Genomic DNA, 27211 nt, shown 5'->3' on the forward strand with positions numbered 1-27211 from the left:
GCGCAGGGCAGGGCTGGGTCTCTGCTCCCACGCTTCTCCCAGACTTCAGCCTCACCTCATGCAGGGCTGAGCACTGGGCGCAGACATCAGGCATGTGTGCGTCCTGAGTGAAGGCAGCACCAGCTGTTCCCAGGTGCCCACACAGCTTTGGGGGCAGAGCTCCAAGTACCAGCAAAGGAGGTGCACGCACACAAACATGCACGCATGTGCATATGCACACATGCACACGTGCATGCTCATACAGGTGCGTATATACACATGTGTGGCTCATGTGCAGATGCACACAGACACATGTGTGTGGTTACATACACACTCACACATGTACACAGAGCACATGTGTGAGCTCAAATGTGTCTGTCGGTCTGTGCATGGGTGTGAGTGGGCCCCAGGCAGGCTCCACTACAACCACCCCCTGACTCACACAGGCAGCTGGGCTTCCTGGATCTAGCATGTGGACCCCAAGCTGTGAGCAGAGTGGTTCCCGGACCAACCCCTGCCAGACACAGGGCTTGGAGAGGCCGACAACGTCTCCAGAGGAGACTGCCATCAGGGCCAACAGGCTGCACCACCCCCCACACGAGGGGCCCCAGCACCCAGAGACACTCCCGCCCAGGAAGGGTGTGGAAAGCTAAGGCTCGGGTGCGAGGAGGGCCAGGGTGTGGGGTTGGTGATGGAGAGAAGGGCTGAGCACCCAAGGGCACCCGGCACCTGCTCCCAGCCAGTGCCAGGCCCTTCCAGCCTCAGGCAGAGTCTCAGAAGCTCCACACCACGCTGCCCCTGCCCTGGGTGGACACCGCCCCTGCCCTTGCCCTGGGGCTTGCTCAACTGGGCACCATTCCTGTCTAGAGACTTGGTGATGGGGAAGCTCGAAAGCCCAATGGGGACGGTGGAGATCACCGGCCGGACGGGGCAGACGCGCCCAGGCTTTCTGGAGTGGGGGCTGCTGCTCCTGCTGCTCCTGGTGACGGGAGCCCTGGTGGCCTTGGGCCTCCTCTACGCCCACAGCAGAGGTGAGTGAGGGCGCCCTCCCCCAAGCCCGCCGCCGCCGAGCACCCTGCTGGCGGCCGCTCCTGCCCCAGCCATCCGAAGGGTCCGCTCTCTGCCCTCCCGGGAGGAGCCAGCCAGCCTGGTCAAACGCGGCGTGTGGGGGTCTGCACGGGGCACCGCGGGCTGCAGGGCTGTGCTGCGGACTGCTGGCGGGAAGGTCACTGACCTGCGGGGTGGGTAAGGCCCCTTCCCGAGGGCTCTGCCCAGGTGCTGGCGGGAGTGTGGCCCGTCCTCAGGCTCTGAGCCAGCCGGCCTCTTCAGGAAACTGGGATGCGGCATGCCAGGTCCCCGCCCCTCACGCAGCCCCCTCCCCTCGCAGCACCACGCTAGCCAGCTCCCAGCGGGCCCGGCAGCAGGAGCCGGATCCCCAGCGCAGGGACCCCCCCCCTCCCCCCGCGCGCGCGCCTCCTGCCGCCTCCAAGGCCACCCTGCGAAAGAACCTGCTGGGATACTCTCCCCATACAGACCCAGGTCACAGGTGCCTGGTGGCGTCCCACACAGGCTGTGTTATTGCAAGGTGATGAGAGCTTGAGGGACTGGGGTCCTGGAGAGGCTAGAGGCGCAACCAGGGCTGCCCTGAAGAAACAGCCCCCCCCCACCCCGTTGCAGTGCCCACCCCGCCCCCTCCCAGATCATGTGGAGGAACGGGGACTGTCCCCCTCTCAGGTCAGGGGATGAAGTGGAGAGGCTCATGTGCATGCACCTGGGCAGCCGGCAGCCCTGCTCCCATCCCAGCTGCACCCTTGGGGGGCATCTGCATCACGTGTGCACCTGCTGGCAGTTGCTGTGCTTCTCCTGTGGGCTCAGGAGATCTTTCGAGAGAAGCACTCACCTCTCAGCTCTCACTACAATAGGGGACCACAGCCTTTGTACCAGAAGGGTCCTTCACTAGCTAGAGTCCTGTGCTGTGTGGTGGGACCATCCACCCATCCCTGAGCAAGGCTGCTTCCGAGGGCTAGAAGTGGGCTCAGCCTATGGATGTGGTGGGCATCCCCCACCAGGGCTGCTCCCTGCCTGACCAGGTGCCAAGCTGCTGTGGTCTCTGGCCCTTCATGGTCTCTTGCCAGGGTAGATGGGTACTGTCCCATGGACATGGGACAAGAGCGTCTCTCCATGCATGAAGAGCCATCGGGAGCCCAAACCCCAGAGCACCTCCATCCAGAGCTCCCCACTCTGCAAACACCTGACTTAGAGGCTTCCAGTGACCAAGGCTGACCCCACCCACCCAGCTGTTTGTGCAAAAGGCCTGTTCTCTCCTGGGTAGTGAGGAGCAGCAAAGTTCACCCCAAGAAGAGGGACCCTCCCAGTCCAGCCTGCCTCCCCTTCAGCCCGTCCCATATTTACAAGTGCGGGTCTCTGCCAGGGCTCTAGCTCAGAGCCCCTGTGCCCATACCTCCAGAAATGATCCCACAGCCTATTCCAGCCTCAGGCTGAGCTGGTGGAAGGGTTTAGACATAATGTTATTTATTCTAAATATTTTTCTTTTTAATTTCCACTATGATTTTTTTTTTTCATTGATTCATGAGTCATTCAGAAATTTTTAAAATTTTGATTTCCAGATTCATGGACATATTTTTTTAGTTAACCTTTTAAAATTTGTTTCTAATGTAATTGCTTTGTTGTCAGAAACCACAACTTCAGGGGTATTGATTCTTTGATATTTGCTGAGGCTTGCTAAAGGTCTAACACATGGTCGGTTTTATAAATAACACCAGTGTGCTCATGGAAGACAGCCAATCACTGGGAGATGAAAGTGGGAACATAGATACAGACACAGATATAGATACAAATAGATCCATTAGATAAGTCAAGTCTTCTAGGTTTTGCTTTTTTTATTTTCTTGACCTTTCAGTTAATGAAAGATGTGTATGTATGTGTTAAAAAGATTGCACTAGAAAACGATCAGTTTTCCTTGTAGTTAACTAAGTACCAATTTGCTTATGCTAAGACTACACTGTTACCTGAATAGACAAATTTAAAATTAGTCTTCCTTTGAACACTATAATTATGTGCTGACTCTCTTTCTCTCTTTCTTTCTTTCTCTTTCTTTTTTTTTTTTTTTTTTTTGGTATTTTTCCAAAGTTAGAAGTGGGGAGGCGGTCAGACCCCCTCATGCGCCACACCGGGATCCACCCAGCATGCCCACCAGAGGGTGATGCTCCGCCCATCTGGGGCGTTGCTCTGTTGAGGCCAGAGCCATTCTAGCACTGAGGCGGAGGCCATGGAGCCATCCTCAGTGCCCAGGCCAACTTTGCTCCAATGGAGCCTTGGCTGCAGGAGGGGAAGAGAGAGACAGAGAGAAGGGAGAAGGGGAGGGGTGGAGAAGCAGATGGGCGCTTTTCCTCTGTGCACTGACTGGGAATTGAACCCGGGACTTCCACACACCAGGCCGATGCTCTACCACTGAGCCAACCGGCCAGGGCATGTGCTGAGCCTTTCTATCCTAGCAATGTTGTTTGCCTTACATTCTGTTCTTGTTTACATTCTCTTTTGTCTCTTATGAACATAGTAACACAAATGCTCACAAACATTCACTTTATCTATTTTTCCCCAATCTTTTTGTTGTTGTTGTTGTTGTTGTTGTTGTTGAAGTTCTTTGTCTTTAGCCTCAGCTATATCTCTGGCAACCAAGAGTACAGGGGGATTCTGTCTCTGTCTTTTGTCTGGAAGATGTAGCCTCTTTGCATTTACTGCGATGACTGAAATGTGCGTGTTCCCTATATTGTGATGTGTTCTTGGACGCTTCTTATGTCTCTTTTTTTCTCTTTCCTTGCCTTCCTTTGGGTTGATTTATTATTTTTCACTCCGTTTTCCGTCAACTAGCTCAGAAGCTTTATCATTTCTACCCTTTTTCATGGTTATCTCCAATTTTCTTTTAACATCTGTTATTTTAAAAGTTCTAGATAAACCCTTTTCAGAAAAATCAAATGGTTTTTATTAAAATTAAAATGGGAAGCCCTGGCCGGGTAGCTCCGTCAGTTAGAGTATCATTTTGATATGCCGAGGTGGCGGGTCCCATCCTTAGACAGGGCTCATGTACTAATCAGCCAATGCAGGCATAAATAAGTGTTACCACAAGTTCATGTTTCTTGCTCACTCTCTCATATCAATAAATAGAACTTTTGTAAAGACAAAATAAAATTACAGTGGGAAGTACAGTCCCATGCCCACACTCCTGCCCACCCTGGAATTCTGCTCTGCAAAAACAGCCCCCCCCTTGTTTTCTGGGGCAGAGGCTAGGAAACTGTGGCCCACGGCCTGGTTTTGTAAATAAAGTTTTATTGGAACACAGCTGTGCCATTTATTTATGTATTATCTGTGGATGCTTTCATGTTACCAGGACTAAGAGAACAGACAATGGCCCACAAATCCGAAACACATACTTGCTATCTGTCCCTTCACAGAGAAATACTGCCAGGCCCTGGACTGGGTGACTGCTCACGTTTTAACCTAGACTTGGAGCCCTCCCTCTATGATCATATTAGATCAAGGGAGGCACACGTTTGTGATTAACACCCCAGCTCTTAAGTCTGAGCCCCGGCAGATGGGGGACTCCAGAGAGGGGGACCCTGGGACTGGAGCCGGCAAGTCAGGGGAGCCCCTGTCTCCCTCCTGCTCAGAAATGAGTCTTGCTGGGGTCCCTGTGTGTTGGTTCCCCCAGGATCAGCCCATACTACTGAGGAGGGCCCCCGTAGCTCCCCAGGACTCCGGCACTGCAGTAGAATGCCAGCACCCTCCCAAGCTGTCCCTAAGGTCCCTGGGAGCCAGTGGCTGGAGGCCAGAGCTGTGTGTGCTGTGTTTCTCCTCAGGGAAGCAGCTGCCACTACTTACCAGCCGGCTGTGCTTTTCCCAGGAAGAGAAGATCCCAAAACGAAAACCCCGAGGTAGCCTCGCCTTCCCCACCAGACATGCCCATACGGGCTTGGCCTATGCGGAAGGAAGGGCAGGGAGCCCACAGCCAGGCTGTGTCCACTGCAGGCCTAGGGCATGCAGCAGGGGGTGGGGCCTTGCACTGGACACCCAGAATCCCATGGAAAGAGAGGACAATGGAGGGGAAGCAGCCGTGAGCACCTGCTGGATGCAAGGTGCTCCTGGGCACCAGGAGCCAACACAAGTCATGCTGCCCCCGGGCTTGGGCACTGCCCCTGATGCCAGGCTGGGGCACATTTATGCAACCAGCTGGTAGGGCAAGGCGTGCAGAGCCGGCAGCACAAGTAGCCTGCCTGGAGGAGGTGGCACCTGATGGGGGGGAGAGCTGCTGAGAGCAGACAAGCAGGAAGGCATAACAGCTGGCTTCAGCTCTGGGGGCCTGGTGCAGCTGCAAAGGTCAAGAAAAAATGAGGCCCACCCTCACTCAAGACCTCAGGCCTGGACTACCTGGGGCTACATGCGTGGCTGCCTGTGGGACTTCCCCTCAGGGCCCTAGGCTGGACCCATCACAGGGACTAGAGATGGTGCGGAGGCCAGGTCTCACCATTTCACTCCCTCCTGGGCCCTGCCCCTTGCCAGCCCTCACTTGCTCCCCACCCGTGCCCACCTCACTTCCCTGGGGTTCACACTGCTTTTTGCCCACAGCCATCAAAGGACCCAAGGAGAAAGGTGAGATCTGCAACACCCCTGGCTGTGTGCTAGCAGGTAAGCCCCCTTCTCTCCATGCTGTCCACAGCCCTGCCCAGGCACTGGGCTGCAGGTGACGCTGGCACAGGCCCACTCGGGGCTGAGGGGGCAGCCACGAGATGCGGCACTGGGAGAAGGCAGGCCCTGTCTCTGCAAGCCTGGGACTGTACAGTGGGTGGGGAGCCCGGGTTCTGCTCCCCACCCTCACCCCTCTCCTAGGGGCCACCCCTGCCTGCTCAGGCCCCTGGCCTCACAGGACCCCAGGGGGCCTTTTCCTGCATTTACAGAGAGAATGGTCACCCATGTGCACAGCCTCGATCAGGTTTTCTCCCAGGAATGGTCTCCAAAATGGCGGTCCTAGGCTACTAGTTGCAGATTTTACCAAGTGAAAATGGTGTGAGGGAACCCCAGTGGAAAAGCAGTGGGGCTGTGGGTGCTGCTGGTGGTGCTTCCTGCGAGGGGCCAGCCACGGGGAAGAGAGTCCTGGGGCAGGAGGAGGAGGGCGTCCTGAGGGGTCTAGCTCAGCCACGTCTACATGAGCGGTCAGCCCAGAGCAGGGCTCCACTGTCCCTGCACACTGGGGATTATGGGCTCAAAGCCATCTCCTTTAATAGAAATCACCCCGCCTCCCACCCAGAGGAAAGAGCAAACCTCTGAGCCTACAGTCTCAGACCATCTCTTTGCCAGGCTCTGGCCTCTTTAAATTACAGATGAGGGAATGGAGAGATCAGAGAGGTCTCAGGGGTTCAAGGTCACATGGCTGATATGTGGTAGCTCTCAACGTTGAATCTCCTGCTTCCAATTTTACTGGGGCTGAGAGAGGGTGGTGAACGCTCCAAAGCATGCCCAGCAGCCAGTGAATATCGGACAGCCCACCAGGCGTCCACAACCGCGTCTCCTCTCTTCCTCTCCACCCCCTGGGGACGTGCAGCCGCCAGGATTCTCCAGAACATGGACCCATCCAAGGAACCGTGTGACGACTTCTACCAGTATGCATGCGGCGGCTGGCTGCGGCACCACGTGATCCCCGAGACCAACTCCCGGTACAGCGTCTTTGACATCCTGAGGGATAAGCTGGAGGTTGTCCTCAAAGGTGAGCTGGCTGGGACCTGGGGGTGGGCCCCAGTGAGGCTGTACACCTGCCCCTCTCAAGGTTGGCAGTGGGGCATATGTGGACAGCCCACTGAGCCCTCCTCCATCCACTGGGTCCTGGGGGGAGGGGAACTCGAGTGGGGACAGCCGGACCACCTGCCGCTGAGTGTGGTGAGAGCAGGGGGAACCTTGACCTGAGCCCCCACCCATCAGCCGCTCCAGGCCTCTGTCCAGTTCTCTCCTGGGCCCACAGGGGTGCTGGAGAAATCCACCACCAAGGACCGACCGGCCGTGCAGAAGGCGAAGACGCTGTACCGCTCATGCATGAACAAGGGTGAGCCATGTGGTGGGGACTGCCCTTGCTTGGACCTGCTGCAGTTCCAGGACCCCCACCTGCAGCATAGTGTGGTGAAGTGGGCGCCACTCGGGCTCAATCAGAGGGCTGTGTGCTGTGTCCCCACCTGCACACTGTGCCCAGGCTCCCCATGGGGCACAGACTTACTTCCAGAAAAGTGTGTGTGTATGTGCATATATATATATATGTGTATGTGTATGTGTGTGTGCATAGATGTGTGTACATATGTATATATGTGTATGTGTATATGATATATATGTGTGTGCATATATGTGTGTATGAGCTTATATGTCTGTATGTATGTGCATATACATGTGTGTATTGTATATGAATGTGTATATGTGGGGGTGTGTATAGGTGTATGTGCCTGGGTGGGTGGGTGTATGTGCTTATATGTTTATGTGTGTGTACGTATATGTGTATGATTGTATATGTCTGTGTGTATTATATATGAGTAAGTGTATATGTATATGTGGATGTGTGTATATGTGTGTAGTGAGTGTTTATGAGTATATGTATATGTTGTATATGTGTGCATATGTGGGGGTTGTACATGTGTGGGGGTGTATATGTATATGAGTGTATGTGTATATGTGTATGTGTTTATGTGCATATGTATATGTGAGCATGTGTATATGTGTGTGTGTATATATGTATATGTGGGTGTGTGTATATGTGTGCATGAGTGTGTATGTGGAGGTGTTAATGAAAAATTTGCTCCTGACACAGGTGGCGAGGTGGGGCAGATTTATTTAAGGCTGAACAGGAACAGGAGCGGGCTGTGCAGGGGGGAGGGAGGTGTGCTCCATTCCTCATACTGGCTGGGCACGTGGGGACTTTGCAGCCTAGGAGTGGGCTGGGTGAGTGGACAGGAAATCACCATGAGGAGAGGAGACGTTAGTGGTAGGAGTCTGCCTAAACCAGCCCGATGGGGCTCTTGCTGAATGCAGGCTTGAGGGGGGGGTCAGACATCGCCTGGAGACAGGGGGCTAGAGACCTTTACCAGACGTGGAGGCTGGGAGTCCAGCAGGGTTCTTGCTGAGCTTGAGTTTTATAAGGGAGTGCACCAATGGGCCTTGGAGACGGCCCCAGAGCCTGACTGGGGTCTGGTCAAAAAAAGTGTAAGTGTGTCCATGTATATGTGTGTGCAGGTGTGTGTGCAGGTGTGTGTGCAGGTGTGTGCACATATCTCTGTGTGTGTCTGTGTATGTATTTGTGCATGTGTGTATATATATATGCATTCTGTGTGCACATGAATATGCCTATGTATGTATATATAAATATGTGTCTATATGTAGGTATGTCTGTGTATTGTGCATATGTGTATGCCTATGTGTGTACACATGTCTATTTGGTGCATGTGTGTACGTATATGTGCAGGCACACATGTATACAAATGTCTGAGTGTTGTGTGTGTATGTGTGTATGTGTGTCTGTATGTGGCAGGATATATGTGTGTTTGTATATGTACACATGTGGCTCTGTATGCATATATGTGCATGTGTATACATGTCTGTGTGTATATTCATATATATGTATATATGTAGGCATATGTGCGTATGTATACGTATATGCATGTCTGTGTGTAATGTGTACATGCCTCTGTGTGTGTGTGGGTGCGTGCACCATGGAGATGTGCTGCAGGATTTCCTGGTGCTCCAGTGTCTGCTGAGAGCATTTATACACTTAGGAGCCTTTGGCTTGTCCCCTAAGTCCCTGTTCAGGGGTCAGGGTTCTGGGGGCCATCTTCCCCCTCCTGACACAGGGTTCAGAGCTGGCTGCCTTCTAGGGGTCTCTCGGGGGGCGGGTTTGTCTTTCCTGTGCCCGAGGGCAGGCTCGTTGAGCCCCAGCCGAATGGGTGGCCCCCCCTGAGCCCCCGGCATTGCAGGTCCAGCCTTGTCTCCGCTCCTCCCATGGACACTGACAGTCTGTTCCTCCAATGTGGTCAGTCCCCACCAGTTAAAGGGGACTTCCTCCTGTGTTCCCACCTGTACAAAATTTCTGGCCTGAGACAAAATTTACAAAAGGCTGATGGCCAGACCGTATATAAAAGCCCACCTCTGACCCACAGTCTCCGCCAGGAAGCCAGCCCATCGATCTTCTCGGGAACCAGCCCCGGCAGCCACACGCTAACCTGTCCCAGTCGGCCCCAGATGGCAGGGCTCCATCAATCACAAGCAGCCCCCTAAGTTCTGTCCCCACTTCTAAACCAGGACCTCCCAGAGGAGCCGAGGGTGCCCCTAGTCCATCCTGCAGACACTATGCTACACGATATTGGTTCCCCCGAGCCCCCCAGGCCCTTTCTCCGCCAGAGGCGCCCCCCTCCCCTGCCTGCCCCCACATCCCTGTGCTTTCCACCCTGGCATCTCCCTTTATTCCCACGCTCTGCGTTCCCACCTGCACCTCATATCTGGGTCAAGTTCTCCCAAGCTTCCTGCCAGCTCATCACCCCCTGGAGAAGGGATGCCTTACTCTCTGTCCAATGTGCTCAGTCTGCCCCAGGCTGGTCCCCAGACCCCGCTGGGGTGCCCAGTGTACCCCAGGGAGGGCTCCGACCCATGCTTGCCCCTGGCCCCAGAGCCCCCTCAGACTGGGTCACCCACCTCTGCTGACCTGCTTGCGGCTCCCAAGCCTGTCCTCCCCTCCTGGCTTCTGTCTGTGTCCTGTGCTGCCGAGTCTGATGGCAAGGTCCGGCTTTGAACTGGATGTGCAGCGTCCTCACGGGTTTGTGTGACCATGACATCACACCCACCAGTTATCTGATTGAATAACCACCCACGCCTTCCCCTCCCAGACATAATCGAGAAGCGAGACTCTCGGCCCCTGCTGGAGATCTTAGAGGTGGTGGGAGGTTGGCCGGTGGCCATGGACAAGTGGAATGACACTATAGGTAAGGCCAGGGCCCAGGGACAACTTACCCTAAGGGGCGGGAGGCAGAGCCTGGAGTAGCTCTCCGCTGAGGCCTTCCAGGCACATGCTAGGGACTTTGCACCAGTGGTGGGCAGCCTCCCTGTGGCTGCCCCCCCCAACTCTGAATAGGGTCATCCCTTCCAGACCCCTAAGAAAGATTCATCTCCCAGACTCAGGCCTGGGGCTCCCTGCTCTAGGGGCGTGAGCTCTGCGCTCTGCAATCTAGTTCAGCCCCAAGTTGGAGGGTGGGCCCCATGCGTCCCCAGGGCTGGCAGCCCCCATCACACACCCTGTTGTGCCCTGTGGACTGTGAGGGAAGTGCATCCCCCACGTCACCCGGCCCCCCAAGGCCCACCAGAGAACCATGCAGAAGGGGTCCTCTGTGACCCCCAAGGTCTGAGCTTAGGAGCCCGGGACCCACTGTGTGATGAGGGACTGGGCTGGGACCCCAGGAAACCGGCGGTCTCCAGCAGGGGGCCCTGACTGACTCCCCAGGCTTCGGCTGGGAGCTGGAGCAGCAGCTGGCAGTGATGAATTCGCACTTCAACAAACGCGTCCTCATCGACCTCTTCGTCTGGAACGACGACCAGAACTCCAGCCGGCACATTATCTACGTACAAGCCACACCAGGGGCTAGGGGCCGGGCCTCCCTGCCGAGTTGGGGCTCTCACAGGGCAGCAGGGGGACAGACGGCCAGGGCCAGGGCCCGAGAGGGAGACGAGCCCCGGCTGGGTTCCCAGGGCCTGACGCTGATCCAGGGCTGCAGTTTGGGGGACCAGCTGGCAACAACGCACATCCTGATCAGAGGCCCGTGGGCCGAGCTGGTTCTCAGGACAAGCTGTTCAGTCCTTTGGCACCTGGGCAGGAGGCTTGACCTCAAAGAGCCACAACTGGCCACAAGCAGAAAGCCAGAGACACCCTTGCCCCCCGTGGTACATGTGCCTGCCCTGCAGCCCAGCCCTGGCAGCCCTCTGCCCGTCACTCACCGAGCAGGGCTTGGCCACCAGGGCACCTGCACTCACCCCAGCATCACCCCGCGTCTAGGTCTTGGGTGGGGAGGATAGGGCCGCTGCCCACTCTGCCAGGCTGTGGGGCCCCGGCAGCTGGCCCAGGCTCATGCCTTCTGTGTCTGCAGATAGACCAGCCCACCTTGGGCATGCCGTCCCGAGACTACTATTTACAGGAGGGCAGCAACCAGAAGGTGAGTCTGGGCCAGACCCTAAGACTCCTAGGAAAGGCCCCCAGGCCCTTCCCTGCAGCCCCTCCCCAGTCTGGGCTCCTACTCAGGGCCCAGCTCCCCTGTGTGTCTGACTGGCCTTTGCCCCCACAGCAGCCTTTGTGAGCACTTGTGTGGGTGGAGCCTGGAACTGTGGGCTGGGGATGAGAGATTTGTCATTTGTCACCATTGTAGGGAGTGTCCCAACCCTTCAGGGGTAAGTTCAGCTCAGCCCAGCAGCCACGAGTAATGTGCCCGCCAGGGCTGTCACACCGCGGGCTTCCTGTGTGGGGCACATGGAGACCTGAAGGCAGGCATCCAAGCCCCAGGCTACTCACTCCCTTAGCCACTCTGCTCCAGCAGCGTCCAGAGAAGAACCGAGGGACCAAACAGTGGCATGGTGGCCAGGGCCAGTGGGGGCAGGGGAGACGGGAAGGAAGGGCAGGTGTGAAATGACCAACTGCAGGCAGACAGCCGCAGCCCTGAGCTAGGCAGGGGAGGGTGGCCCAGCCAGGAGAAAAGACACGCATGACCACAAGAGGGAGCCGTGGAGTGAGGCGTGGGGCCGGTGACCAGGCAAGAAAGGCTACTCAGAGCAGCAGCAGCGTCTGGGGCATCGGGAATGGCTCACACAGGACAGTCACAGGCAGTTGTAGTGACCCATTCCTGCCGGCAGTGAAGAGAGGCCCCATTACGCAGGGCAAAAATGTCCTCAGGGCCCAATTCCTGATCCCCGGCCAGAGGCAAGCCTGGCGAGGGCAGCCCACCCTTAACCCTGGCACACGACAGCCCTGGATGGCCCTGGGCCTTCACTGAGAACCTACTGTGTGCCAGGCAGGCAGCCCAGCAGATCAGGCCTCCGGGTCCCATGGAAGCCCAGGGATGTGGTATCTCCTGCTGGAAGGGAGGGAGAGGGGCATTCAGCCCTGAGTTGTCTGGGCGGGGCCTCAGCCGGAGCCGGGATCAGGTCCATGAAGCAGGCATGTCAGCCTACGGGACAGGCCTGTCCACCCCCGGGCAGGCCTGTCGGGGAGCGTGAGCCTCAGCCGAGTGCCTGACCAGGGAGCGCTGCAGTCTGCAGTGCCCCTCTCTCCACTGGCCCCTGTGGCCAGCGAGCTGAGGTTGGCCGACAAGCATCCTGGGGACCCGTTTCGTGTCACATGCCCCACCCACCCCACAGAGAGCACCATGGGAGCCCGGGGGCCCAGGCTGCCCAACTCCATCTTGGGTCCTCGGCCCAGGTGCGCAAAGCCTACCTGCAGTTCATGATGTCGGTGGCCTCAATGCTGCGGGCGGACGTGAACCTACCCACGAACAGCAACCTGGTGCAGGAGGACATGGTGCAGGTGCTCAACCTGGAGACGCAGCTAGCCAACGTGAGGCTGGGCCCGCGGGTGGAGTTTGGAGGTGGGGAGGCACACCTGGGCCCTGGCCACCGTGCCCCTGTCACAGCCCAGCCCCCGATGCAGGCCACAGTCCCCCAAGAAGAGAGGCACGATGTCACCGCCCTGTACCATAGGATGGAGGTGGAGGAGCTCCAGAACAAGTTTGGACTGAAGGTAGGACAGGGCTGGGCAGGCTGTGGGGGGACCATGTAGTGCTGGGCCTCAGCCGGCCCGGAGGAGGCCGCCCAGGGGCACACCCGGCCCAGACCTCTCTGTTTCCTACCTCTCTCATTTAAGCCTCAGAAATACTCACAACCCTGAGCAGGGATCCCTGAAACTGGCCACCCAAACAGGGACATTTTCACACTGGGACAGCAGGTGTCAACGAGGCTGTCTGAAAACAGGGGCCACACTGTCCGTATAGTACGTGCTATGATGACCCCAGTTTTCTGAGCAGGAAACAGGCTGGGAGGGGTCACTGACTCAAGCTGAGGAGATTGCCACCCACCCAAGTCCTGCCCTAAACCCCAGCATGCCTCTGCCCCTGATGAAGGCTGCCCCCCCATGCCAGATCCTCGAGCCCTCCCCTGGCCACTGGCCACACCGTATGCTTTAGGGCTGAGCTCAGGAGGGTCCTCATCCTGCAGACGGCAGGGCAGGAATGCCCTTCTAGCCATGGCCAGCCACTGCCAAGTCAGAGGGGGTAGGGCATGGCTGGGGATGGGGCCCAAGTCACAGGGAAGAGGTTGGGACCAACCCAAGACTAGAGTTTTAAAATAGTCTCAATTAATCGACTTACCAAAGATGGACCCACCTTTTCTTCACGGTCCGTCCCCACCTTTTCTTCACAGCACATGTTCTACGTGAGAAATCCTTGTCTATCCCTGCACACCCCCCACAACCTGACTGAAGTCTACAATCAGCTTTGAGTTTATTCTTTTATATATACAATGTAGAAATCATTTCTATCATTCGGTTTTGATGGTTCTGATGTTCGGGTGACCTAGCACCATTTATTGAAAAGGCACGCCTCACCCCCTTGGCACTGTTCTGCATGCCACCTCTGCTTAAAATCAAACGTGTGTGTGTATCATGTGTCGCATGTGTGTGCGTACCTGTGCGTCTGAATGCTCTCTATGCCACTAGTTTCTTTGTCTGCCAAGTGCCAACCACCCCCAACCCCATGGCTATAACTTTGAGATATTCTTCCTCTTTTGCATTTTGTTACAAAACTCAGAGACAGTGTGTCAATTCCACACATAAGCTGACTGGAGATTTTGGTATGAGCTGCTTTGAATCTAAGTATCAATTGGGGAGGGGTGACATCTTTACTGTTGAGCCTTCTAATCCATGAACCTAGTATGTATTTCGGTATGTTTATGTTCTCTGACATTTCTCTCCGTGGGTTTATAGTTTTTTATTTCAAGCCCTTCCACACCTTTCATGAGATTTATTCCTTGTTTGTTACTTAAGTTCTTGTAAATGGTATCATTTCGTCATGTATCTTTTTTGCCGCTGGGATACAGAAGCAAGGACCTTGTATCCAGCAATTTGATGCAATGCCCATCCTCAGTTCTTAATACCTCTATGTTCTATGCACACAAAATTCTTATCCTTGGTGAAAAGGAACAGTTTTATTTCTTCCCTGTCAAGCCCTACTGCTGGGACATCCAGCCTGATGCTGAAGTCACAATAGAGTTTGGCTTATTACCATATTTCCCCATGTATAAGACACTCTCATGTATAAGACACACCTTAATTTGGGTCCTGAAATTTGAAGAAAAAAAAAGTATTACATAAAGTTGTTGAAATCAAGTTTTATTCATCATAAAATTCATACAACTCCTCATCACTGTCAAAACTCCCATCTACTAGCTTGTCCTCATCTGTGTGATGACGAATCACTGTCTTCAACAATAAGCGCGAAAACAAGCGCGAAAAAGCGGGAAATGCAAGTAAAAAATCTACAACCACTGTGTAAGATGCACCTGGTTTTTAGATACCAATTTTTTGGGAAAAGTGTGCATCTTATACATGGGGAAATACGGTATGTAGGACACTATTTCCCATTTCTTCTTTAGTTGTTCTTGCTCAGTTGTGTTTTTTCCAGGAATCATACCATTACAGCTTGAGTTTTCAAACGTAGTGGTATAATCTCTTCTCCTTTGATCATCTGTAGGCTCTGTAGTAATGTCACCCACCTTTTTTCCTGACTCTGCTTGTCTGCACCTTCTCTCTAGTTTCTTGGATATTTTGTGGTGGGGCTGGATGTCTTGGATGCTCAGGTGCTGTGCCGACCTCTCTCTGTCTCCCAGTCTCTCTCTCTCACTCATTCCTTTCTCCCCCAGGGATTTAATTGGACCCTCTTCATACAATCTGTGCTGTCCTCTGCCAACATCGAGCTGCTACCAGATGAAGAGGTGGTAGTCTATGGCGTCCCCTACCTCCAGAACCTGGAAGACGTCATGGATATCTTCTCAGCCAGGTAAGCTCCCCAGGAAATGTCCCAGGAGGCCTTCACATCTGTCCCCCTCTCCCAAGAGACCCTCCTTTCAGGAGAGAAACCCCACAGAGCATTGACTCTGAGGCATGGAGGTCAGGTGGGGCAGGAGGGGCTAAGTGTTAATGGCCTAGAAGACTTACATTGGAGACATAAACTCTCCCTTGAAGCAGATCAAGCATCTGGAGTCAGACAGGCTATATCTGGCAGGGTGGGGGGATGTCTTGGAGTTTTCTTCACCACGTTGAATGAAACCACTGCTTGGGATTGAACTTGCTGCCCGAGGACCCATAAACCATATTCCTGCCTCCCTCCCTAGGCAAACCCCACTCACCTGTCCTGTCCGCCCTCTGCTCCCGCCCACAGGACCATGCAGAACTACCTGGTCTGGCGCCTGGTGCTGGATCGCATTAGCAGCCTGAGCCAGCGGTTCAAGGACGCACGCGCACACTACCACAAGGTGCGTGAGACCCACACCTGTGACTCTGGCCCCGCCCTGAGCCCAGCCATCATTCCTGAGCCAGTGTATCATACCGAGCACCAGCTGTGGACTGAGCACCGAGGTGTTGGGGGCAGAGCGATGGAAGGGGCCAAAGAGGCACTAGCCATCTTGGGGAAGACGGACACTAGGCAGTCAACAAGCCAGAGATTAGCTGTTTCGGAGCCAACTAGTGTGACAGCGCGGGGATGAGGGCAGGGACAGGCTCTCTCCACAGAGGTGATGCTGGAGAGCTTAAGGCAAGGATGAGCTAAGCATGAACAAAGGTCCTGAGGTAGGGCCTCCAGGGCTACATAGAGGGAAGGAGATCAGGTCTGGAAGGGAGGCAGGGGCTGTCATCCAGGACCCCAGCAAAGCATGGAGCTCATATGCATGAAAGCCTTGGGGTGTTTGATGTCCTGCTTGTTGTGGTCACTCTGGCTGCTGGGACCAGGAGTGGGGGAAGAATGGAGGCACAGGACCCACCAGGAAGCCTTGTGGTCACAGTGGCTGTTCTGGAACAATGACCTGCAGGGCTGTGGAGTGGGAGTGGAGGCAAAGTGGACGCTGGCACCATCCCCCAGGTGGATGAGAGGCTGGACCAGGGTGTGGGCAGTACTGGGGTCAGGAGAGATGCTGTTGACAGACAGGCGAGGCACATATACTGATGCAGGAGATAAGGGACCCAGAGTTGAGGGACTCCAAGGTTCTCTGCTAGAGAAAAAAATCTCAGGGGAAGCCATCCACTGTGACAGTGACGGGCTGAGCAGGTTGGGGCAAGTCTGGGCTCCTGCTTTGGCATGTTGGGTTGGCAGCTAGCTGAGCATCAGCAGGGAGCTGAGTTCAAAACTCTGAGGAGAGAGAACAGGTCACATTGGCTTCTTAGGGGGCAGGAAACCCCCGTAGTCCAGGAAGGTGGGGAAGACGCTGGGCAGAACTCTGGGCCAGCTGAGATTGGGGCGAGATTTTGGATGGGGACACATTTTCATCTTGGGACCTGGCAAACTCTGTCTTCCCCACACCCCTGCCCAAAATTAGAAAGCAAGTCTCTGCATACGTCCCATGTCCCCTACCAAGCCCTGGGCACCTTGAGGACAAAGTAAATGCTTGTTTAAGTGTGGTGGGATAAATGAATGAATGAGTGAATGAATGAATAAGTGAATGAATGAATGAATGAATGAGTGAGTGAGTGAGTGAATAAATGAATGAATGAATGGCATGGCATTGCCAGGTGCTGTACGGCAAGACAGCGGAGGAGGTGCGCTGGCGGGAGTGTGTCAGCTACGTCAATAGCAACATGGAGAGCGCCGTGGGCTCCCTCTACGTCAAGGAGGCCTTCTCCAGGGACAGCAAGGACGTGGTGGGTACTCAGGCTCTAATGTGGTCAGGGGGCTCTGGGAAGCCCCCCACAGGGATGCAGGCCCCTGCAGGTCAAGGGCAGGTTGCATTGCCACCACCTGGCCCTGTGACTCAGAGCTCCCAGAAAGGGGGCCCTGCATGCCCCCCAGCAGCATGGGTGTGTTTAGTGGCGGGGAGGGAACTGGGAGCACACATTCGCTCCGGTGCCCAACATGGGGAGGCCAGGGGGAGCCTTGCTCGGCCGGGGCCTCTGGCCCCCAGCCAGACATTGATTGGCCCTGCAGGGTGCTGGGGCAGGAGCTCAAGTGCGTGTCCTGGGATGGGAGGCCCTAATCCACAGCAGTAGGGACTCTGTCCCAGCAGAGCCACCACCACCTACTTCCACACAACATCCAGAGCAGCCCCCTAAGCAGCCATAGCTTTGGACTGGAGCCCTGCAGGGTCTCCGTGCCCATCATCCAGGCACGCGGCCATGTGCTCCCCAGGTCAGAGAGCTCATCGACAAGGTGCAGGCTGTGTTCGTGGACAACCTGGATGAGCTGAGCTGGATGGACAAGGCAACCAAGAAGAAGGCCCAGGAGAAGGTGGGCAGGCAGCTGCAGTGCCGAGGTCATGGCTTCCCAGCAGAATAGCGCAGCCTCAGGGTTGGGGCACGTGTCAACCACCATCACACTCACGTTAGAGTGAGGACAGCGAGGCTGGGGGTGGCTGGCTCAGGAGGGGTCTGTGGGCAGAGACCAAACTGAAAACCAAGCCTGGGGGCGCCCCCTTCCAGCACTCCGGGAATGGGTGGAGAGGCCATGGCCTCGGGGAGCAGGGTGCCCAGAGGTGAGGCCAGGAACCACCAGGAGTTTCTCTGGGCCGGTGTGACAGCAGCTAGTGACATCACCCGGCCCCAGACCCACCAGAGTCAGCCTGCAAGGAGGGCCAAGTCTCTTAGCTCCTTACCCACACGGTCGGGGGCAAAGCCAGGATGCCCACAGTGGGGCATGCATGGACCACCCCCTCTTCTCTCCAGGCCATGAGCATCAGGGTGCAGATTGGGTACCCCAGCTACATTCTGGACAAGAAGAACAAGCACATGGACCAGGAGTATTCCAATGTGCGCCCTTCCCCCCACGAGGGGCCCCTGGAGAGACCCCTGTCTCCTTGCCCACCCACATCTGCCCCTGAGCTGGCCCCTTTGGGCCATGGGCCCTTGATTACTTAAGGTCAGAAGGGGGAGGGCTCTGGTGGCTCTAGCATTACCCCATTACAGATGGGGAAACTGAGGCCCGGGGGGACAAAGGAACTTGCTCAGACACATGTAAATGTGCAGAGCCAGGGGTGCCCCCCTCGACACACACACCCCTCATCCCTCTGCACCCAGAGCCTGGTAGCCACATGCAGGACTGCCCAGCAAGTCCCAAAGCCAGTCCCCTGATGCCCTTGACCTGCCCTCTCCCTGGGCCCGCTCACACGGCAGTGACAGCTCTTCTCCCGTAGCTGAACTTTTCAGAGCACCTGTACTTTGAGAACGGCCTGCAGAACCTCAAGGCTGGTGCCCAGCGGAGCCTCCGGAAGCTGCGGAAGAAGGTGGACCAGAACCTGTAAGTGGGGACTGCCCCTGGGGGGCAAGGCTGGGCACCAGGCCAGCTGAGGAGGGCCGCCAGCTGACCCTGCTTTGGGTGTGTGTGGGGGGGGGAGGCCCAGGGAGGAGCCTGATGCCTGGACTGGCCTGGACCCTGTCGTGGCTGTTGGCTGTGCTGGTCCCCTAGCATGGCCACTGCGGCATGGGCGCTCAGGGTGGGGTCTGGTCAGCGAGTACGTGCCCCAAAGAGAAGGGTCCCTGGAGATGAGGACGGCAAGTGATTGCTCACTTATCCCAGCTGGATCATGGGGGCCGCCGTGGTCAATGCATTCTATTCTCCAAACCGGAACCAGATTGGTATGCTCCCCCTCCCAACCTCCGCTCACCCTCAACCCTCTAATGCCACAGGTGAGCCCAAGCGGCCCTATTCTGCCTCCTGGGGCCACCCCAAGCAGCCCCAGCTGCCTCCTGGGGCCACCCCAAGCAGCCCCAGCCTGCCTCCTGGGGCCACCCCAAGCAGCCCCAGCCTGCCTCCTGGGGCCACCCCAAGCAGCCCCAGCCTGCCTCCTGGGGCCACCCCAAGCAGCCCCAGCCTGCCTCCTGGGGCCACCCCAAGCAGCCCCAGCCTGCCTCCTGGGGCCACCCCAAGCAGCCCCAGCCTGCCTCCTGGGGCCACCCCAAGCAGCCCCAGCCTGCCTCCTGGGGCCACCCCAAGCAGCCCCAGCCTGCCTCCTGGGGCCACCCCAAGCAGCCCCAGCCTGCCTCCTGGGGCCACCCCAAGCAGCCCCAGCCTGCCTCCTGGGGCCACCCCAAGCAGCCCCAGCCTGCCTCCTGGGGCCACCCCAAGCAGCCCCAGCCTGCCTCCTGGGGCCACCCCAAGCAGCCCCAGCTGCCTCCTGGGGCCACCCCAAGCAGCCCGAGCCTGCCTCCTGGGGCCACCCCAAGCAGCCCCAGCTGCCTCCTGGTGCCACCCCAAGCAGCCCCAGCTGCCTCCTGGGGCCACCATGCCCCCCAGTCATGTTTGCAAAGAAAGAAAATGCCATCTCTAGTGCCTGTAAAACTTCACCCTGTCACCCAATCCAAGGGGACACCCCTCCTCCCCTTGTCTGTGTTCAGGGCAAGGAGGGGTTTAGAGGGTGGGGCAGCAGACCCTTTTTGGGAAGGCAGCATATAAAGGAACAGAGAACCCGGACTTGGGTCCTGTAGCTGCCACACTCCAGCCATGCACCTTCGGCTCTGCTCACACCTCAGCTTTCTCATCTGTGAAATGGGCCTCTGTGTCCCAAAATGGGCGTGTCTACTTCCAGGCTAGGAGGTTAAATGGCAGGACCCCTAGAAGGGTGCTCACTCACAGTTCATCCTTTGTTCCCCCCTGATGCCCACCCCGGGGCAGTGTTCCCTGCTGGGATCCTCCAGCCCCCCTTCTTCAGCAAGGAGCAGCCACAGGCCTTGAACTTCGGGGGACTTGGGATGGTGATTGGCCACGAGATCACCCACGGCTTTGATGACAACGGTAGGGGACTGCTGTGGGGTCACAGCTGCATCTCCAAATCATATAACCCCTCCACCAAGCAGCAGCCCCAAAATGAGACCGAGGGCCAAAGTCAGGCTGCTGGGAAGGGCCCCCTGCTGTCCATCCAACCCCTCTGTGAATATGTGGGGACATCAAGGCCCAAGACATGGAAAGGACCGGCCAGGGCCCAGGGGAGCGAAGGCAGAGCAGGTCGTGCCTGGCAGGCTCGGCCCCTGGCCAGCCCTCCTGCTCCGGGCAGAGGGATGGAGGAGAGGACACAGGGCTTGAGGACCTGATTCTGACCCCAACTCGGTAACTGGCCGCTCCCCTCCCTGGGCCTGTGAACACAGCCCAGTGCGCCTGTGCCGCTCTGAGCTCTGGTCTAGCCGGAGCTCAGCCCAGAGTCATTCCAGGGTGGCCAGCAGCCTCCAGCCCACGCTATGCTGACCCGATATTCTGACCTCCCTCCTCTGGGTGGGGCCCCCCAGCCTGGTTCTAGCAGCCTGTGACCAGGCACGGGGACTGTAGCTGCAACCCAGGGATGCTGGTTCACCCACAGATCTTGATCATGGGTACCTTCCGAGGGCACCCTTGTGTCCCAGGACCATGCCCACTCTCACCTGGGGTTTAGATAGTTTAGACCTCAGGAAGAGTCATTGAACCACAGTGCCCCTGAGACCCTGGAATCTGAGACCCTCAAGCCTTAACCTCGAAGGTGGCATAGAAGACCACCAAAGCCTTCTCTCTACCCAGGCCTGAGCCTTTGTTCCCTTGACAACGTGCTGACCCCTTAGAGCAGACCCTGTGCCCTTCAGGGGCCATTCTCTGCTCACAAACATGACCTCAGACACTGGGGTTCCTGGAGGACATGCCGGAGAGTCCCCAGGCTGGGCAGCAGAGCCACACAGATAGCCCACCTCTGCCCCCGCCCAGGCCGGAACTTTGATAAGAACGGCAACATGCTGGACTGGTGGAGTAACTTCTCCGCACAGCGTTTCCAGGACCAGTCGCAGTGTATGGTCTACCAGTATGGGAACTACACCTGGGACCTGGCAGAGCAGCAGAATGTGAGCGGGTGGGCCACCAGCAGTGCGGCCACATCCGGGAGGGATGGGAACGGCACCCAGCCCTCGCCCCGGGGAGGGGAGGGAAGGAAAGCCAGGCCGGCTGCCCACCACCCTGTTTCCTGTGCACAGGTGAACGGGTTCAGCACACTTGGGGAGAACATCGCTGACAATGGAGGGGTACGGCAGGCGTATAAGGTGGGTCCAGGAGGTGGGCACGGGGCCCTCAGAGTGACAGGAATTGCCCTCTGCCCGAGTCAAGGGGCATCCTGGCACCTTCCGTCATCCACACTAGGAGGTGGCAGAGCCCTGGGGGAGCCTGCTTGGCCATGAGCAGGCGAGCACCCTGGCTGCTCTGCCCACACTTTACCAAGGCCTCTGCCCTTGGGGAGGCCACTGTCTGTCCATCTCCAAGTAAGGTAGCGATAGCGGTTGCTCACCCCTGCACCTACAGCCCCGGCACTGGGCGTTCGGAGCTCATTCTAGGGGGGCGCTATAGAGGGGCTTCCTGGGCACGGAGCTGCCACAGAGCCCTGCCTGCGTAGGTGTCCAGCTGGCCACTGCGTAATTGAGGGAGTGAGCACCTGCCCTGCGGTGCTCCAAGGGCCCTAAGCTGCAGAGGCAAGACACCCCATGCCACCGGACGGGCTCTGGAGCCAGCACTCCATTCCGGCCAGGCTGTGTGGGCCCCAGGAGGGAGGGCAGGCTGGGTCCAGCGTCCGGTTGCTGCCCGCAGGCTTACCTAAAGTGGAGAGCAGAAGGCGGCCAGGACGAGCAGCTACCAGGACTGGAACTGACCTTTGACCAGATCTTCTTCATCAATTTCGCCCAGGTAGGAGCCCCTCAACGGGCTCCCCACTCACACCTTTAAAGGGCCCCCAGGGAAGAGTGCCCCCCGAGGTGCACCGTGGGCAGGCAAGCCAGGCAGAACCAGAATTAACCAGCCTGGAAGGCTCCCAAGAGGAAAAGAATGGTTGGGGGTGGGGAGTTTGGAGTGGTGGAAGAGTCAGGTGATCGGGTCTGGTCCTCCCTGCCCTCCACCTGTTCAGGTCCCCTCTGACCCCGTAAGACCTGCCCCTCTCCTCCCAGGCCCTCCCCTCCCACCTGAGTCCCACAGCCAAGCCCCCCATGCCCGCACAGGTGTGGTGCGGCTCCTACAGACCGGAGTTCGCTGTCCAGTCCATCAAGACGGACGTCCACAGTCCCCTGAAATACAGGCAAGTGCCCTGGCGTCCCCACGCTCCTGCGTCCTCCCCACCACCACCCCAGCCGTCCATCTCGGACACCTCTCTCTGCCCACAGGGTGCTAGGCTCCCTGCAGAACCTGGTTGCCTTCGCGGATGCGTTCCACTGCGCCCAGGGTACCGCCATGAACCCACAGGTGCGATGCCGCGTCTGGTAGCCAAGGCTGAGCCGCTCAGCGTGGCGCACGCCCACCCGCGGTCCAAGGTATCACGTCTGCTTGGAGACGGTGCAGCCAGCAGGGGGAGCTGCGTGTGACCCGAGCCCCTGCGCAGGAGCCACACCGAGCTCGATCTCACTGTAGAGGCCCCGCCCGGAAGAACCGGAAGCGAGTGGAGCTGGCCCACCCACTAGAGTACACGCCACCCTGTGGAAGCCCGGTGCATGCATTTTAACAGTTTTCTGTCCCCTCCAAATGCATCGTTGTCAGATATCCATGAGCTTCAGGCATAAGCTAAGTAAACGCTTCAAAGATTCTGAATCCTTGTCTTTCTGGGCGGGGTGGGTGTTGGGTGGCAGTGCCCAGAGGATACACGCTGGCTTTGTCTTCCCACCGCATCTAGTTCTGCTGCGGACTGCTGCTGGCCTTGGTCAGGATGGTGGCCCAGTGAGGAAACAACCCCACACAGGGCCTTTGCGCTGGGGTCACAGCAGTGATCAGGATGACCCCCGCGATAGCCCTTGGCCTTCAGGGACAACGCATTCAGATGCAAAGCTACTCACAGGAAGGAGCTGAGGTCAGAGGTGGGTGGAGGAGACCCAGGCCACTGCCCAGAAGCTGGATTTAGGGATTGGGGACCTAGAAGCCATTGGAGAGTATAAAACCACAAGAGGACATTTTCACCTGTCCTGGGCCTTTAAATGACCACTGAGGAGGAAGAGGAAGAAGATGACTGGATCCAGCAGCAGGTCGGGTGGGAGGCCAGCTAGGAGGTCACTGTGGTCATTGAGGCCCCAGCCCAGGGGTACAAGGGAGCTACTGAGAAGGACATCTGAACCCACCCAGACCAGAGCACCTGAGGAGATAGAGGTGGGAGTGAGGCTCTGGACCTGTGAGGTTGGCAGTACTGTTGCACCCCTTAAGGAAGGTGTGCAGGGGGAGCCAACTGGGCCGAGACAACCCCCACCAGCCACCCCGAGCAGGGGCAAGTACCATTCTCACATCAGTGAAAGTCCTGCAGGCAGACGAACCCTTTCTCTCAAAGTTTCTGACCGTCTTCCAAACTCCCACGGTGGAATGGAGACCGCCTCCTCCCTGGAAGCCCAGTTAGCTCCTACCAGACACGACCACTGACCTGACCTCTCCAGCCCGGGCTTCTGTCTGCAGCGTGGGATCCCTGCTCCCTCATTATCACACGGAACTCAACCCCACACTCATCACCTCCATCCTGGACCTGCCTCCAGTCCCCTGACACTCATGTGCCCAAGGCCTGAGTGCTCCTTGGAGGCTGCAGGGACATATCCCTGCCCTGCTGGTTCTGAGGACACAGGTTCCTAGAGGATGAAGAGAAACTGCCCGGAAGGAAAGACGGCAGATCATGCTCAGTGCTGCCCGCTGACCAGGCGGGCTCAGCATCCCAGCCCAGAGATTCCATGGTTCTTCATATCCAACTGTGTCATGTGTCCAGGGCAGCAGACATCTCCCGGACCCTCAGAAGCCTGGGCCTTCACCTCGAACACACCCCCTTGTCACATGTGGAGGCAGCAGAGGCCCCATCCAGCCAACCACACCCCGCAGAGCCAAGAGCACTGGGCCCACCCACTAGCCAGCAGGACTACCCTAGAGTCACCTCGGACAAACCCAGCCCTCCCGAGACCGAGGGGAAGAGAAGTTCCTCCACCTGCAGCGCCTGGGGAAGGCCCTGTTGTTCTGCCCAGACACCCTGACTCTGGCCCTCGCTGGTCTGAGCCTGTTTCCCCTCTGCAAAGTAGGGTGACACCGACATCCTGGGGGAAACGAAAGCTGCAAGGTCCAGCTCAGCCCTTGACCATGCGAAGCACTTGACCCCGAGTTGGGTGTGTGTGTTGGGGGGGGTTGTTGTAAGGCAGTTCCTTTCCAGCTGGAGCACACCTGAGGCCAGCAGACTGGCACAGACCTCTGCAGACTGTCACTACCTACAGCAGTGGGGGTGGCCAGGGTGCCCGTGTGCCAGGAGGAGGGAGGCAGCTTGGCTGGCCATGACCCCACCTGGGTATGGAAGTGAGAGCTGATCTGCTACACCACACCCAGCACAGCAAGACCTCGCCCTGGAGGGTGTGGCCCTAGAGCCCCAGGTGACCAGGCACTGCTCCTGACATCCCTCAGGCCACAGTACATCTTGTTGACCACCAGCAGCCCTCTTTCCAGTGGCAGGTCCTAGAATGACAGGCGCTCCTCTGGATGACAGCCCTGGCCTGGAGGGAGAACAGGCTCAAGTTGGCCCTAGAGGGCAATCCACAGGAGGCTCCCATTGACCCAAGTCCCACAGAACTTCGGCCATCACAAACCTTGGCAAGCACATCAGTGACAGCGTCCCCCAGGGCAGCCAGCAGGTCGCTCAAACTGTTGTACCCGCAAAGACACAGTGGGCTTGTCGGGGTTCTGGCTCTTCAGTGAAGACTGAGCCCCAGCGGTGCCCCCAGGTTTTCAGAACACACAGACCAGTTTCCACAAGCAGGCCACACCCCATATCACCAAGGGCTCATGGGGATGGGGGGGGGGTACAGAGCAGCCAGACCAGCAAACCATCCCAGCCTCAGAAGCACCTGCCCAGCCAGGAGTCATTGCTGGAGCCTAGGAGCACCCAGCCAGGGGTTGGCAGGCTTAGGGTCCTGGAAAGAGTGTGGAATTATGGACAGGGCCCTGGCTGGGTAAGCTCTGGGATCTGGCTCAGCTGGCACCACCAATCAGGAGATGACAGCCAGCCTGCGGCACAGGCACCCGGCATGGCTGGGATGGCCCCTGACTAGGACTCTGGGGACCAAGCCCCCTCAGCAGGCTGTTGGGGAAAGGTCCTAGGTGAGAAGCGTGGCCCACAGCCCACCAACAGACAGCAACCAGTGGAGGGCCAGGTGGACAGGCTGGCACCATATTCCACTTGCCCAAGGAGAGGGCAACAGAGAGAAGAGGAATCAGCGGTGGGCCTGTGCTCCCCTCCCTGGCCACTGGAAGCTCGGCTCCTTGTAGAACCCCTTGCTCTCATTCAGATAGAGCTCTGGAAGGCAGAGGTCCCAGGTGTGTGCCCCAGACCTGCCACCACCCTGTCCCATCCTCCTGCACCCAGCCTTCTGTCCACCCTCAGTGCCCAGCTTGCCCACCCAGGGCATAGAGGTGCAGGCAGGGCTGAGTGTCCCCACTATTAAAGGATGCCCAGAGGTGATAGGTGAAAAGGAAAAAGCAGGATTCACCTGGACTCTGCCCTGGGGTCTGAGAAGGTGCTCGGAGAAGGTCCTGAGGGGTGGAGGTGGGGGCAGCTCAGCCTGGCCTCTTGTTCTAACTATTCTTCCTGAAAGAGAATCTAGGATGTTCAAGGTTTTATTTACAGTAATCAAATTGGGGTGGAAGATTAGGGGGGTGCAGGCAACTCAGGAAGGACTCTGGTGGGGATTCCAGGCCAGTCATCACTGGGAACACACTGTCGGTCCACTTTAGGAAGGACATCGGGACGGGGGATGGGATTCGAGGTCACAGCTGAAGCGCGCAGGAGAGATGAGGGGAGCTGACACAGGAGCTACCAAGTTCACTGGCTCCCAGAGAGAAGGGGCTGGCACAGAGGGGGCCGCTAATGTCCTCAGTGCGGGAAAGAGCTAAGTGGGGGGCTGAGTGGAGACCTCATGAGGACAGGGGTGGAAGGCGGGCTCCTTCAGCGCAGTAGACCCGGGTCCCTGGTCCAGATAGCTGCAGACCCACGTCCTCGGGCTACACACCCACTAGCGTGCAGGCCACGCTGGTCCAAGTGACCCGTAAGGATGCTGAGGTCCTGGGCAATCCTGTGACACTCCACACAGCCAAAGCTCCACAGGTCAGCCGCCACGGGCCCCTGCTTTTGCCACAGACTTTGTAGCTCCACGACATAATGTGGGCAGGTGTATGGACGCCACGGGGCCACTAAGGGACCACTGCGCGCGCTCGTGCCCCTACCTTTATCCCGCAAGTCTCGCTGCGCCCCACCCCACCCCACCCCGACTTCCCTGCAAGGTCCTCCCTCCTCCTCACTCCGCCCAGCCGAGCTCCCAGGCAGCTCCGGCCCCAGATTCGCCCTGTTTTCCAGCTCCGCCCAAACGAGCATCCACCCCAGCGGCCAGCAATCCCCTCAACCCTGCTCCTCACATCCCTCTCAATATTCCCAATGAGGTCCAGGATGCCGCTACCAAGGCTCCCGGGCAGGTACCTGGGGGCGCCCAACATCCTGCGCCGGTCCGCCCTCCCCTCCCCGGGCCCCACACGTGTGAGGACACAGGCTCCGGTGCGAGGAAGGTGCACGGGGCTCGTGACAGCCTCTCCCCGCTGAGATCTTGCTGTGGACCTCGCCAGGACCCCCTCAGCCTCCCCTCGGGTCTGCACCCGCACTGAGCTCCAGGCTCGGCCACGCCCCAGACCGCCTCCGCGCTCCGTCCCGCCTTTCCTCCGGGTCCCCGCCCAAGACCTTATTCTGGCCACAGAAAGGCCCTCACTCTCATATTTGCATATTCATGTTACTTCGGCCAATGGCGCCTCAGTAGGCGGGGCTTCGCGCGCCGCCGGAGGCGGTACGCCTGCGCACAGCGCTGAAACAGTAAGGTGAGCAATCTTCCTCCTTTAGGGAGGGCAGTCCTTGTTTTGTAAATTCCGTCCTCCCTCGAAAAGTATCCTCCTACATGTCCTCCCTTTTGATATTGGAAGAC

At 57.7% G+C, this 27211-nt stretch overlaps 1 protein-coding gene across 1 annotated transcript; it reads left to right on the forward strand.

The window, feature by feature from the left end:
- The first annotated feature begins 856 nt into the window (after nucleotides 1-856).
- On the forward strand, nucleotides 857-22788 carry MMEL1 (membrane metalloendopeptidase like 1). Its single transcript, XM_066265191.1, has 22 exons — nucleotides 857-1010; nucleotides 5623-5682; nucleotides 6596-6757; nucleotides 7010-7090; nucleotides 9906-10001; nucleotides 10517-10635; nucleotides 11157-11222; nucleotides 12479-12613; nucleotides 12707-12796; nucleotides 14971-15107; nucleotides 15489-15582; nucleotides 16832-16960; nucleotides 17445-17543; nucleotides 17978-18061; nucleotides 18445-18548; nucleotides 18828-18886; nucleotides 19923-20042; nucleotides 20976-21109; nucleotides 21239-21304; nucleotides 21843-21938; nucleotides 22247-22323; nucleotides 22409-22788. The coding sequence occupies exons 1-22, from the start codon at nucleotides 857-859 to the stop codon at nucleotides 22506-22508; spliced, it is 2262 nt and encodes a 753-aa protein (XP_066121288.1). The 3' UTR covers nucleotides 22509-22788.
- The last annotated feature ends 4423 nt before the right edge of the window (nucleotides 22789-27211 follow it).

Source organism: Saccopteryx bilineata, chromosome 3 (genome assembly GCF_036850765.1).
Source record: "Saccopteryx bilineata isolate mSacBil1 chromosome 3, mSacBil1_pri_phased_curated, whole genome shotgun sequence".
Classification (NCBI taxonomy): domain Eukaryota; kingdom Metazoa; phylum Chordata; class Mammalia; order Chiroptera; family Emballonuridae; genus Saccopteryx; species Saccopteryx bilineata.

Excerpts from the sequence above, each read along its gene's own strand:
- MMEL1 (XM_066265191.1), top strand. The coding sequence starts at position 857 with ATGGGGAAGCTCGAAAGCCCAATGGGGACGGTGGAGATCACCGGCCGG. Across the intron at positions 6,758-7,009 it reads GCTGGAGGTTGTCCTCAAAG|GGGTGCTGGAGAAATCCACC; the intron begins GTGAGCTGGCTG and ends CTGGGCCCACAG. Across the intron at positions 18,887-19,922 it reads TCCAAACCGGAACCAGATTG|TGTTCCCTGCTGGGATCCTC; the intron begins GTATGCTCCCCC and ends ACCCCGGGGCAG.